Source organism: Stegastes partitus, unplaced genomic scaffold, assembly GCF_000690725.1.
Source record: "Stegastes partitus isolate 25-593 unplaced genomic scaffold, Stegastes_partitus-1.0.2 Scaffold92, whole genome shotgun sequence".
NCBI lineage: Eukaryota > Metazoa > Chordata > Actinopteri > Pomacentridae > Stegastes > Stegastes partitus.
Window position 1 is genome coordinate 110,284 of NW_007577823.1, and position 14,253 is coordinate 124,536.

The 14,253-nt window shown below is 43.1% G+C and overlaps 1 protein-coding gene across 1 annotated transcript in view; it reads left to right on the forward strand.

Moving 5' to 3' along the window:
* The first annotated feature begins 468 nt into the window (after window positions 1-468).
* LOC103354017 (uncharacterized) overlaps window positions 469-14,253 on the forward strand; it is a 17,155-nt gene continuing 3,370 nt past the window's right edge. The window contains exons 1-3 of the mRNA XM_008277237.1: window positions 469-556; window positions 4,896-5,008; window positions 5,086-5,397. Coding sequence (XP_008275459.1) covers window positions 469-556; window positions 4,896-5,008; window positions 5,086-5,397 — 513 coding nt within the window. The remainder of the gene's footprint in view (window positions 557-4,895; window positions 5,009-5,085; window positions 5,398-14,253) is intronic.

Here is a 14,253-nt window from a genome sequence, read left to right on the forward strand (position 1 = left end):
TTTTTACGATCTGGCGCCGTGTCATGGTCTGGAAGTGGCTTTTATCCGTTTGAGGAGATGCTGCAGGTAATCACTCCCAGCTGATCTCATCAGCTGATTGAACTGCTTTCACCTGTCATGCCACGCCGCCACTCACCAGGAGAGAAGAGGGAGAACTGCCACTAACTGCCAGCAGAGGGCGTAACACAGGGAGCTGCTTCTGCAATGAACAAACAGTTGTGGTTGTACCGAGGTGCCACACAAGGTCTTTGGTCTTTGGAGAAACCATGAGGGGCTGATAGTAGCACCGTCAGACCTGTTAGGTCTGATGATTCAGGAAGCTCATGGTTTGGCTCATGTTGCAAGAGGGGAGGTCCGAAGAAAGATCACAACGAATATGGTTTTTGGGCATCACACTTGTTGGGACAAATCGATTATGTCATCGGCAGGTGTGCTATCTGTCTGAAGAATAATGTTCGGAGGGGTGTGATGGTTCTACCTGGTCACATTCCGACTCTGAGGGGTCCTATGCGTGAGTTGGTTGTGGACTTTGTTGACATGATAAAACCAGTTGGAGGTAAGAGATATATGCTGGTTGTTGTGGACAGATTTTCATGATGGCCTGAGGCCTGTCCAACCAAGCGGAAGGACGCTCAGTCTGTTGCCAAGTTTTTGTGCAGAAAAGTTATAAGTAGGTGTGGACTTCCAGATCGAATATCCTAAGACAATGAGAAGGAGTTCGTGGATAAAACGGTGAGACTGATTTTGCAGAAACTGGGAATTAAACAGCGTCTTGGATCAGTCTATCATCTGCAAAGTCAGGAGATTTGTGAAAAAAATTTATGTTTTGTTGAAAAATCGCATTGTCAAAATCTGTTAATACACAGGTCTAAATTGGATAGCGGCGTTTCCACTGGCGCTAATGGTGTGTCGCTCAAGTGAGTTGTGTGATTTGCACATGACATCTCATGAATTGATTACGGGAAGACTAGTGCCAACGCCTTGTTTGCATACGACTGGAAAGGGTCTAAGCCTGGCTCTTTTGGAAGATGATATGTGAGCGTATGTTACCTATATGGCTACTCGGCATTAAGGAATATCCACGTATGTTTCTGCCAGGCAACGACAGGAAGAGGGACAGGAGAGACTTGATGAGCGAAAGAGAAGCACAGTGTTACCTGGAGACAAGGTGTTCGTGAAGGTGTTTAGAAGGAAGTGGTATAACAAACATTGTGAGTGATCATTTGAAGTTGTTTGCAGTACTGGAACTGCAGTTCAAGTCAAAGGGTCTCCAATGTGGTATCATTTGTCTCATTGTGTAAAAGCGCCAAGGGAAGAGGCGCCAAGGGAAGAGGCGCCACGCTCACAGAGCTGAAATGATGAAGGCTCCAGACAGCCAGAAGGAGATGTGGAAGAAGGTGCAGGAGAGGTGATGTTGGTTCCGTGCATGCTTCTGATAATGCTAGGAATGACTCTGCAGTCAGTGGACAGGAAGGGAAATTTAGTCACATTGAGTTCCAATAAGTCCCAGGTACAGCGCAGTCCTTTCCCGTGGAATGTGAAACGTCAGAGACTGAAAAGGGCTGTGAGTCTGTTGGACAGGAATTTGGAGATTCAGTTGAATGAAGGAGTCTAAGACCAATTCGAAAGAGGTCCAGACTAAAATGCTACGAGGATTAGGGCTGAAGTGACTGTAGGGAAATCAGTTCAGCTTCCATGTCAGTGAACAGGAGATAACAGTGGTGAAGGGGAGTTTAGAGTCTAGTGGGAAGATAGCCATGGTAGGGTTTTGGATCTGTCAGGGACATCACTATCGAAGAAATATGAACCGGCAACCTTCTTGCTGTGAGGCAACAGTGCTACCAACTGCGCCACCCTGCAGCCCCATTTTGTAAGATCAGTTAGAAAATGTAATTGTCCATGTGTAGTGAAAGTTTCATCACCCAGCACATGGCCCTCAATTTTAGAGGCAGTCCCAGAACCATTATCTGTTATATGTCAATCTTCTGCACTATCATGGCTGCTGTATCAGCAGCAACCCTCAAATGATGGCTTTGGTAGTAAATCAGTTTAGACCTGGACCTACTTGTTCTTGGTTACGGGATTTGCCATATGTGAATTTTCTTGATCAGAATGATAATGTGTTGACAGTGTTTCCTGATGCAATGGAAGTGAAGTCAGTGAGAGCAGAAGACTGTTTTTGCTCAAATGATACTCATAATGGACCAGGGATGTTTATGGGTGTGGCAGATTGTGATAGGTATATGATGCAGTTGGGTAAACGTAACCATAACGATGTTGAGGTTTTGTATAAAGTTACTTTTTATTTACCTTTTCAAAAGCAGAGTAAGACTGTAATGGTGCGAGACCAAGTATGAGGTTTTGGCCATTCAGAAGGGACAAGCACCTAAAGAGGATCAATCAAATGCTATTCCTAAGAGTAGGAAGAAAAGAAAAATGGCACAGTTTCATAATTTGGAGTCTTATCATTAGAGGATAAGTATAGGAGAGAAGTGGGGTATAAGATTATTTCCATGGTATGGTGTGAGATTTTTGGCAGACCATATTGATAATAGGGCTGCAAAGTGGCGCAGTTGGTAGCACTGTTGCTTCCCAGCAAGAAGGTCGCTGGTTTGCGTCCCGGTGGGGGCACTGGGATCTTTTTGTGCAGCGTGGGTTCTCTCTGGTTCTCCGGCTTCCTCCCACACAGTCAAAAAAACATGTTGTGGGTAATTGGTGATTCTAAATTGTCCGTAGGTGTGAATGTGAGTGTGCATGGTTGTCTGTCTCTAAGTGTAACCCTGCAATAGACTGGCGACCTGTCCAGGATGTCCCCTGCCTTCGCCCTAAGTCAGCTGGGATAGGCTCTTTTTGTACAGTGTTGTTGACCTTTGCGAAAGTTATGATCTTGAGATGGGTTGGAGCCTGGAGATCAGGTTTAGTTGCCATTACTACATGGGACTGACAATGATGATGACTGCTGGAGAAATATCCATTTTGCTATTTACTTTTGTTATAATTTTAACATTTTCTGATATTATTTAGCTAATTTTTGGGTCCTATTGTAGAATTTAATGGGGGGAAATAGAGAAGGTGATTATAACTTAGAATGTTTGTGTGTTTAGAATGATGTTTAATTTGCATGATGTTTACTTTGCATGATGTTTAATTTGCGTTTTGTTTTTGCAAAGATACTGGTGTTTTCTTTTCTTTTCCTCCTAGGATGAGATTGGGTGAGGACCACTGTGAGGGTTACTGGTTGTACAGAAACCCTGATGTTCTGAAGGAATTCAGACATTCAACAATGGACAATGACAACTGACCAAATGGACATGAACAAGGACTGTGCAGGTTAAGAATACCATCAACACTACACAAGGAGTCGACACTGCTGAGGAGCTGAAGTAGGATTCATTTTATGTTCTCCTTTGCAGTATGATTTATTTTATGTTTCCTTTTATATACATATATTTTATTTTATTGGTTTTTGCTGGGGCTGCAAGGTGGCGCAGTTGGTTACCACTGTTGCCTCGCAGCTAGAAGGTTGCCGGTTTGCGTCCCGGTGCGTGGAGTTTGCATGTTCTCCCCGTGCAGCGTGGGTTCTCTCCGGGTTCTCCGGCTTCCTCCCACAAGTCCAAAAACATGTTGAGGTTAATTGGTGATTCTAAATTTTCCGTAGGTGTGAATGTGAATGTTCTTGGTTGTCTGTCTCTAGGTGTAGCCCTGTGATAGACTGGCGACCTGTCCAGGGTGTCCCCTGCCTTCGCCCTAAGTCGGCTGGGATAGGCTCCAGCCCCTCGCGACCCCTGTGAGGATTAAGCAGTGTATAGATAATGGATGGATGGATGGATGGTTTTTGCTATATTAGATTTTATTGCTGTATAATATTTAACTTTTGTAATATTTTCCTTGGAGTATTGTGTTTTTGTATGGGGTAAATACACAGGAACCTCAGATGTTTTTTCTTCTTCGGTGCCTAGGGATATTGGGGCTAGGCAGGGACAGGTCCACTGGAAGGTGCGATGGGTCGGCCAGCCTGAATTTGGACATTGTTTGATTTTATTTTCCGAGGTTTCTATATGTATTTGCTTAAAGTATATCTTTATATCAATGTTTAAAGGAAATTCCTCCTTTTTCTAATTGGATTGGAGTATCATATGTGGTTGGCAAGGGCAGAGGAACCATGAGAGAATTTTGCCGTCTAGATTGTTTGATGGAAACTTCAGGTATGATGGCTGCTTGATGGGTTTTTCGCTCTCACACTCCACAAATTTGCTGCAATGTTAAGATTATGCTATAGCAGTACGCATACATTGGAGGAAGTTATTTTTTTACATGTGTAAAATGTATGTGTAACTTTTTTATTTTTCAAGACTCTGCATAGTCTTGAAGGAGAAAAATATGTGGTGTCTGACACAGTACTCCCAGTAGTCTGAAATGTTTTGATAAGTTGAACAGGTCAAAGATCAATGAAGGGAGTCGCCCCATAGCCTAAAGTTGGGGGGTTGACCATAACATGGTTTGAATTATTGGTTCTTCTTTTTAAAAAAAAAACTCCCCTATATAAGCCAGTGGTTTTGTCTATTCTGCAGGGTGATTCTTTTTGGCTTCGAATCCTCTCACAGACGTCTGAGACATTGTACTTGCTTGAATAAACTTTTTTATACATCAGCGGTGAATTTCTTCAGCATCTTCACATCATCACGACACAATAAACAACATTAGCTCTCTCTGTGAAACAGGCTAGATTTACCCCTCTTCCTCTGGTTTGAGTTATGTCACGCCTGCTGCCGCCAGGGCCAAGTAGTGGCAGTCCTCTCTCTCTTCCTCCCTCTCCTCCTTCCTCGCTCTCCCTTTCCCTCTCCATTCAGGTGGGCGTGTGCTGGTGCAGTGACTGAAGAGAATGGGCAGATGAGTCCAATCTGCTGATGACGCAGGCGTGTGTTGGCAGCAGCTGTGCCTCCTCTACAGACCAGCATTTAAGCTGCGCTCAGTCCAAAACTCGTCGCCGGACCGTAAACAGTCTTCAGTCAGTCCTGACTCGCTTGTTTATTCTCAGCTGTTTTCCTGTCGATCGTAAACTAATCCTGTTTTCTCCGTCTGCAGTCCGGATCCACCGCCAAGCCACTCTGTCAGCCGGCGACTCCTGCCACAAGGAACCGGATCCTCTCTCACCTGCCTGCCACCTGTCCGTTCTCTTCAGTCCGTCCGTCCCGACGCCCCTCATCAGCCATGGCTCTGTCCACCAACCGGCATCTGCTCTGCTCGCCTTCCACTCCATGGTTCCCCCGGCGTCTGCCACTGGTCTCCACCCGCCTTCCCACCGCTGTGTCTGCGACGCCAACCTTCTTCCCCTCCCTGACTCCATTACCAACCCCACTCCCTGCTTCCCCTCTCTCCTCGTTCGGCTCCCATCAGGTCTGTTAAAGCCTAGCATTCTGTTTGCCAGATTCATTAGCCTACCAGCCTCTTTAGTGTTTGTTTTCTCGCCTGTCCGTATTTAGCGCTAACCCTGGTTTTAGCAGTTGTCTGCCAGTTTACTTATTACGTTAGTCACTTAGCCTCGCTAACACCCTATAGTGTGCTTCCTGTTTTGCTTCTCTCTTAGTTTACATTCGACTGTGCGTTTTGTGCCCCGTCTGCTTCTAGTTCCTGACTTGGTTGTACCGAACTCGGGTTCGTGTCTTTTGTATTATATTTACTCAGTCTGACCACTAGCGGACATAGTTTGCCCTGCCAGCAATTGTTGAGTTTGTACTTTGTTTCAGTGTGTAAAATAAAGCTTTTTGTTTTATCAACCTGCATGTCGTGATTTGTTGCCTTGCACTTGAGTCTCTGAACCAGTCCGTAACAAGTTACCTCCCTTTCTGATACAGACCCCTGATCAACTGGCTCTTCGCAGAACCATCACTCAGATGCTATGCTGTTCTGCCTGCCAACTGCTCCCTGTTGAAAACACCTGCGTTTATTGCTTCCTGTGCCTCTGCTTAATAAGAAATCAGTTAGCTTATTTTACAAATTGTCTCACAGTGATTAGCACTGTGGGGAATAAATAATGTTCACAGCATTGTTGCACTCCAGAAAAATATAATCTCTGTGATTTGAAATATCAAGTTGAGCAATGGAAACTAACACTATTCATATATGTTAACACTTAAATACTACAGATTTAATATCATTAACTAGTCATTTGTCTGAATCCCCCTCTTTTCAATTTGTGGAAATCAAAAAATAAAAATAAAAAAGGGAGAAAAAAATTCAGTCTAAATCTAATCTACTGACATAGTTTAAACTCAGCTAACTGATTTCAGCTGTAAAAATCCAAGGGAAATAAAAGAAAATTCTAAAATTCAGGTCTGAGCATTCGGGTAGTAGGGAAAGCAATTGAGCCTGGTTTATATCAATGAGTCTTTATTTAACACTAGAATTCAAAGCTGTCAAAAAAGGGTATAATCTGCACAAGGAGTCCTAATCCACAACTGTATAGCAGGTAATTAATTACGAAAGAAGCCATTGGGAGATACTATATTAGTGAATCATGGAGCAATGCTTAATTTGTAATAATTTAAACTTTCTTTAGGACCTGACCCTGATTAATACTGATCCCAACACTGAGCCACACAATGGTAGCAAAAAAAAAAAAACAAAATAAAAAAACTGTTAAGGTACATTTTAATGTGATAAATGTCAGTATATCGCCAGTGAAAAAGCCACAATAATTTTAAACGAAACTTTTCTTTTGCTTAAAGTTGTAAATGTGTACAAACTCAATATACCCTTCAACAAAGTGCTTTGCATTTGCTTTGTTTGAAATGTCTTTTTACTCAGCCTCCGAAGGGTCATGGCGAGGATTTTTTATTATTGAGGACTACTTTTGCCTCTCAATAACCTTTACATTACAGCTCATCCATAAAGAAAGGCTAAGGCAGGGGTGTCAATCTCAAAAACACAGTGGGCCAAAATTTAAAACCTGAACAAAGTCACGGGCCAACATTGAACAAATGAACCTTTTAATATGGACCGAAATAAATTTTGCTTTAACATTGAATATGGAACAAGCAACGCTGATTACCAGACATTATATATAACTTAATAGTGGAGACATGAAAAATCAAATCATAAATAAAAAAACACATCAATGGCATTCATTTATTAAATAAAATTTAAATAAAATTATTTTCTATTCACAGCCTTCTGATTTAAATATCAAAATACATTTTTACACTGGCTAATAATTTTTAAAATTAAATAATAATAAATAAATCAACCATTCAAGCCCATGCCTTGGAATAGCAAGAAAAAGTGCATAAAGAAAATGTTAATTATTGCTCAGTTTGCTACACACTGATCTACTCTGATGTGCCCAAGCCAGATACCTGGCATCTCTTCTTGGATGCTAGTTGATCAATGTCTGGGCTCAGGCTCTGAGCTGAAGAAATCCTCAGTATCGAGCAAAGGTGTTCATCAGTCAGACGTCTCCTGAGAGATGTTTTGGTCATCTTCATCGTGGAGAAAAGTTGCTCACACAGGTAAGTGCTGCCGAACATGGAGAGCATCTGAGCAGCTTGGGTGCGGAGCTGAGGCATTGTGTCAGGTATGAACTGTGGAAACTGTGCGGCGCCTACAGCATCATACTTTGACTTCAGCGTGTCGTTGCACTGGAGTTCAATCAGTTCCATTTGGATGTTGGTTGGTGCATTTTCCACATCAATTGCAAAGGGATTACTAAGCAGTTCAAACCTCCATTTCTGGACATCAAAGTTGGTAAATCGCCGGCTAAAGTCAGCGCCGAGTACGCTGAGTTTTTCAGCAAAATGTGCGCATGGCAACATGGCGGTAGAGATCTGCGTGTTTATGGTTTGACAGCAGGGAAAATGGCCAAGGTTTCTTTGCAGCATCTGATTCTCCCACAGGCACAGTTTAGTTTTAAAGGCCCTCACTGCAGCGTACATGTCTGTGATGATGCGCCCCCGCCCCTGAAGCTGCAGGTTCAGCGCATCGAGATGGCTCGAGATGTCACAGAGAAACTTTTGCTTGCGGAGCTCTGCTGTATCCTTCCTTTTGGTTTCCAGGAACTGACATATTTCCTCACCGAACTCGAAATATCTGTTCAGTACTTTTACTCTGCTTAGCCATCTCACTTCTGTATGCTACGGAACCTCTGCGTATTCCGAACCACACTCCTCCAGAAAAGATTTAAACTGGCGGTGATTCAGACCTTTGGCTCTTACAAAGTTAACTACCTGTGTTACTGTGGTCATAACATGTTCCATCTTTAGGGCTTTGGCACACAGTGATTCCTGATGTATAATGCAGTGGTAAACAGTGAGCTCACCTGCACAGTTCTCTTCCCGCATCTTCTCCCGAACCCTGCCCACCAGTCCGCTCTTTTTACCGCACATTGCTGGCGCACCATCTGTCGTTAATCTAACGAGTTTGTCCCACGGCAGCTTCATTTCAGTTGCACATTTGGAAACCTCCTCAAAGATTTCCTTTCCCATGGTTGTGCCATCCCAATAGCTCCTCCGTAACACACAGATTTGAGTCCACTCCACGGATGAAGACTGACAGTTGAGCAGTATCAGATGCATCGCTGCTCTCATCAGCAGCGAGGGAGAACGCAACGAAATCTTTTCCCTTTTCCATCAGCTGGTCATACAGATTGTTGGCAAGATCACATGTGCGATTAGCTATTGTGTTCCTGCTCAGGCTCACGTTGGAAAATGCTTGCTTTTTCTCTGGCCATACGAGGTCACAAACTTTCATCATGCACTTCTTCACAAACTCTCCCTCATTGAAGGGCCGGGCTGATTTTGCGATCTCTCCTGCCACAATATCACTAACCTTTACAGCAGCCTCACTTTGTGATGTGGCTTTTTTGAACATATTCTGTTGTGAAACCAAACTTTTTTTCATCTCCTCTACTTTCTGGCTCCTTTGAGTCATGTTCAGGTCCTTGTATTTGTCATGGTGTTTCGTTTCATAGTGCCGTCTAATGTTGTACTCCTTTGTAACAGCCACGTTGACTCCACAAACAAGACAAACAGGTCTGTCTTTTACATATGTAAACAGATAGTCTGCCTCCCACCTGTCCAGAAAGCTCCTGTTTTCTGCCTTTCTTTTCGCCATTTTTGGGAAGGGGTAGCACAGTGACAGTTGTAGTGTGAAGTCACTATGCCAACGGTCACAGAGGAGAGGGAGTTTCTGGGTCCTGTCCTGATTGACGCGCCAAAACAACAACAGGGCATTATGGGATTTGTAGTATTAGCGGTGAATGCGCTGTACAGTATAATACCGGGGGCAGCTCTAGTAGTCATTTGGCATTGTCTCGCGGACCAGAGTTTGACACCCCTGGGCTGTATTATTATACTATAACTGTCACTACTTGTGTCTTTGTATCTTCAGTTGTGTCTGTACTGTTGCAGTTAAAAAGAAAACGAAGGAGCTGGTTCAAGACAAACTGTAGATCTGATTATGAGATTGTCAGTCTTGGGGTGACATAGCTGTCACTGTGATCACCGCCGTAGCCTTAGCTTGGCTTTGCTTGTTGTGATTCTGGCTGTGACACAGTGGCTTTGAAAAGCTGTAACAGTGACCATATACGGCCGTTGTGCTGATGCAGTGATGATTGTGCCGTCCAGGTGTTGTATTGAAGTTAGTGATTAACTGGTCACAGAAGCACATATCCATTGCTCCATATATGTGTAGCAGTCAAATTGAAAAACATAAACCATATATCCAGCAAAGCCAGGCAGGTCAGCTGTGCTTACAAACAGCGGCTGGATCCAGTCAGATATTTGCTTTTTATAATGAGTAATGGGCACTAAAATGCATCATGTGAACTACCATACGTCTTTTTATTGTAGTATCTGTTAGTGTTTTTCCTTAACTGGGATTGTCTGCTGACAACGGCACAACACTTGGAGCTTAAAGTCAACCTGGGAAACAACTGAGGTACCTCCAAATTGAGCATTCCCTTACAATTTGTAATTTCCTGTGTGAACTGCAATGAGGGGGCCACTGAGAGGAAGGGGGCAAGAAGTTAGTGGAAGACAAGTTGGTCATTGAGACAGCAGAAGTTGCTTCAAGGTGGCTATGGGGAGAAGAGCCACAAGAGGCTTGACTAGCCCCCAGTGAGTCGTCTAGGTGAAGGTTGTAGCGGGTTTGACCAGAATTAATAAGGTGGGGTGCCAGTCAGAGACAAGTCTGACAAAATAAGAAAAATAGTAACAAAGGAATTAGGTCAAGGCGCAGTTGGTAGCACTGTTGCCTCGCAGCAAGAAGGTTGCCGGTTCGCGTCCCGGTGGGGGCACCGGAATCTTTCTGTGTGGAGTCTCCATGTTCTCCCCGTGCAGCGTGGGTTCTCTCCAGGTTCTCCGGCTTCCTCCCACACAGTCCAAAAACATGCTGAGGTTAATTGGTGATTCTAAATTGTCCGTAGGTGTGAATGTGAGTGTGTTTGGTTGTCTGTCTCTAAGTGTAGCCCTGTGATAGACTGGCGACCTGTCCAGGGTGTCCCCTGCCTTCGCCCTAAGTCAGCTGGGATAGGCTCCAGCCCCCCCGCGACCCTCGTGAGGATTAAGCGGTGTATAGATAATGGATGGAATTAGGTCAAACCATACAAAATTGGTAAACACGCAGACAATGAATGAATTTCAGCATAAGAAAACTAAATGCTCAACAAACACAGACCAGACCACAACTCAATGCAGCAGTGTATTTACAAGTCAGTGAGCAATGTACAGTGAATCATATAGTTTTTACAGTGAATGGTGACAAATATACTCAGTCCAATCCAGTGAAGCGAAAATCAGTCCCGTTTCCCCACAGCTCAGTTCAATCCAGTGATCCCCCCCACAGCCCAAAGTACATTCAAAACTTCGCTCCAGTTTTTACCACGGATCCTCGAACCAAACTCAAAACAGGAAACAAAAGAGGTTGCATGACTGGGGTACCATCTTTTAGTGCAGTGCAAGCAGTTAACCAGGCGAATATATGCATAAATATCGAGGTACTCACAATACCCGGGACCTGTCGCTCAGTCAGCCGGTGCGACACACCGACAGAACTGATGTCGGTTGGACCGCGTCGGCTTTGCTCCGCAGATGCCGGCAGCTCCTGGCAAACTCCAAGGAAATGTTTATTCCTCCTCGATTCCGTCTGCTGACGCTCCTGTCAAAGAGGATCCTTCGGCTGTATGGTCCTTCTCTACCAGCTGGCTTCTTCCAGATTCGGAGATTTCGACAACTGTGTAATGTTAGAAACACATTATAATTCCATTCCAGTTCCACACAACTGCAAACAAGAACCTCCATAATAAAAACACAATTAAAAAACTACCTTGCTAGGATTTAGATTTTAACTGCTGCATTGGATAGCTTTAGATTGCACAGTGCTCCTTATAAGGATGTAAAGTTGTGTCTTTTTAGTCCCTTGCTACTCTCAAAGTCGCTTGAATGCTTTTAGAAACTGGCCTTGAGGTCTTGACTGCTGTGCATCTGTTGCATCATGCCAGCAACCAGTGTCAAAGTACACAAAGATTTTATCAGCACATTACTGAGAGATGAATGATGTATCAGAAGCAGCAGCAGCTCTGCAGCGGCCACTCCTCCATTACCAGTGATACCCGCCGCAGCTCAAGTGGGAGTGCAGCCCCACACATTTCCATATCAGAGGAGATGTCTTTGAATTTTATGAATTTTAATTGCACTCGTCCTATCATACCATCACGTTTGCTCCTTTTGGAAGAGCTGCTGAGACAGACCTTCCATTCAGAAATCCAGTTGTTGTGTTTTTATCTGATTTTGTGCTTAGTACAGATAATAGTACAGCACAGATCAATCATACAGATGCATCCTCACTGCATATAAAACTCAACACTGTTTTCCTTTGAAAAGGAAAGCAACGAATCGAAGGAAGCCAGCTCATGGGAACAATTTGCAAAAAGGCACTTTAAAGCAGACACTGCAAAAGCTGCAACATAAGAAGCAATCTACTAATTTAGAAGAATTTGGAGAGAATATTTATCATGTATTGAATTAAACAAGAACAACCACAGCTTCCTTTTTTGCAGCGACGCTGATGAAGAGGCCTAGTTCTGTTGAGCCTCATATTCCTTCAGCTCTCAGTAGAAATAACTTCATGAGCTTTTTCATTAATGAAATTGTAACTATGAGAAAAGAATTTTGTCATGAAATACCTAATTTATGTCTAGACTACATCTCTCCTATGAATTTCCCTGAATCAACATCCTCTATACCATAGACATGTCTATTTAGACCCCAACCCAGCAAGACTATTTAATGGTGATCTAAGCTTGAAGTGTTTACTAACCCTGATCAATATCTCTTTTAAAGCCTATCTACTGAAGGTTTTTAAGACTGCTTTAGTAAAACCTCTACTTGATAAAGTCTATTTTTGATTCTTGTGTTTAGTCAACTATTGATCTACATTCAACCTTCCTTCATTTCTAAAATCCTTGAAAAAGCTACTACAAATCAGTTATGTGACAATTTGCACAGAAAAATGGTTTATTTTAATGTTTTTTGACAGGATTTCGAGTATTTTATTGCAGAGAAACGGCACGGGTTATAGCTTCAGAAAATGCAGGCATAAACTGACTGTGAATAGAGTGACTAGACTGAGAAATTGCAGGCAGTACTACAGGTAGTCTAAGATATCTTTATAATTTTTTTTTCCCCCCATGAGGATGTTAGTCTTCATTTTCTGCTGCAAAACTGTCTGATTGCACCTCTTTATCATTCTGCTATAGGGTAGAAAAGCTCTGGTTTGTTTTTATGTCTTTAAACCAATCAGTGGTCAGGGCTAAACCTGGGATGCATCAACAGTGCCCCCTCAGAATATTGACCTTAGAACTATTTTGTTGGTACAAATTGTCAAGTCAACATCCATTGAGCAAAAGTGCTTTCCAGAAGAGGAATAAGATTGTTATGAATTTAGTTTAGTTATGAATGAGTTTTAAAATTAAGATTAAAACCCTGCAGTTATTTTTGTATGAAAAATGTCAATAAAATGGATAACACCAAATAAACCAAGCAGGCCTGCCTTACTGCATGATCCAAATCCTCACTATACTTGAAATTTTCAGTGTGGTAGGTTGCTAGAGCATAGGTTGTTGTTTCTTATAGTGAAGGGGATTTTGAAAATGCTAGAGAGCATAAAAGAAGGAGTAAATCATGTTCAATGTGTTGCAGGCTTATACTCGCAATCTACATCTGGTTAGTCAGGTTATAAAGGCAGTGTCATATCGTCACATACCAGATGTGAATGAAGCAGAAAACAAGCATGTATGCAAATGAAGCATGGCAAACTGAATTCAAGTTAAATACTACTTAGTACACCTTTTAGTTAGCATTCATAGTTGTGTATAAGATAAAACTGGGGACAAATACTGTAATCCTTCATTACTTCATGATTACTGTTCCATTACTTAATACTTTACCAAATAAAGTCATTTTCTCTACTCAGTTGATGTAGCTGTTGCCATGAGTGCTGGAACTGCACTGATATTTCTAAATTAGGTTGTCTTTTCGTAGAACTTACATTTCATTTTGTGTAGAGGTTTCACAGTACTAAAGTACACTACTACTGCTGAGCAATATTTTTTAAAGTAAAATAGTCCAAATATTTACAGGTTGAGGTTACAGAAGCATCGTAAAAGTTTACAGGGGGTGTTGACATGATGTGATTTCTGCCCAGTGCTCTGAATGTCAAAGTGAAGAAATTCAATGAAGCGCGGGTGATGAGGTGTATGGCGCTGGTCATGGCGACACGCAGCAAGAGTGTGTGCGAGTGATTGTGGGAACTGCGGTTTTATCTGTGGTTTTATCTGTGGTTTTAACGCCCGTGTGTCGTCTTTTTAACACTTTTATACCGGAGTCATCATGGATTTAGTCAGTGTTTTTTTCCTGAACTTGGTCGCTCTTGGGACTGCCATCAACGTCCAGCAGAGCAACCGATCTGACAGGCTCAGATACAGCCGTGACTTTCTTATCAACTGCAGCAATTCAGGGGCAGTGATTTCACCTGATGGTATCCCGCCAGAGATCCGGAGGAATCGGGCTGGAGGCTCTCGTTCAGACCGGCTGACACCAGAAGCAGCGAGGCAAACAGCCCCTCACAGATCCAGAAGCCCTCGGCGGCAGCAGACTGCGGTTCGAACGAGGAAGCGTGGCCGGAGAGGAGGGGTGCGTCAGCGGCTGCGGAGACTAGGACTCCGCCGCTTACCGCTCCCCTCAATTATCCTTGGCAACG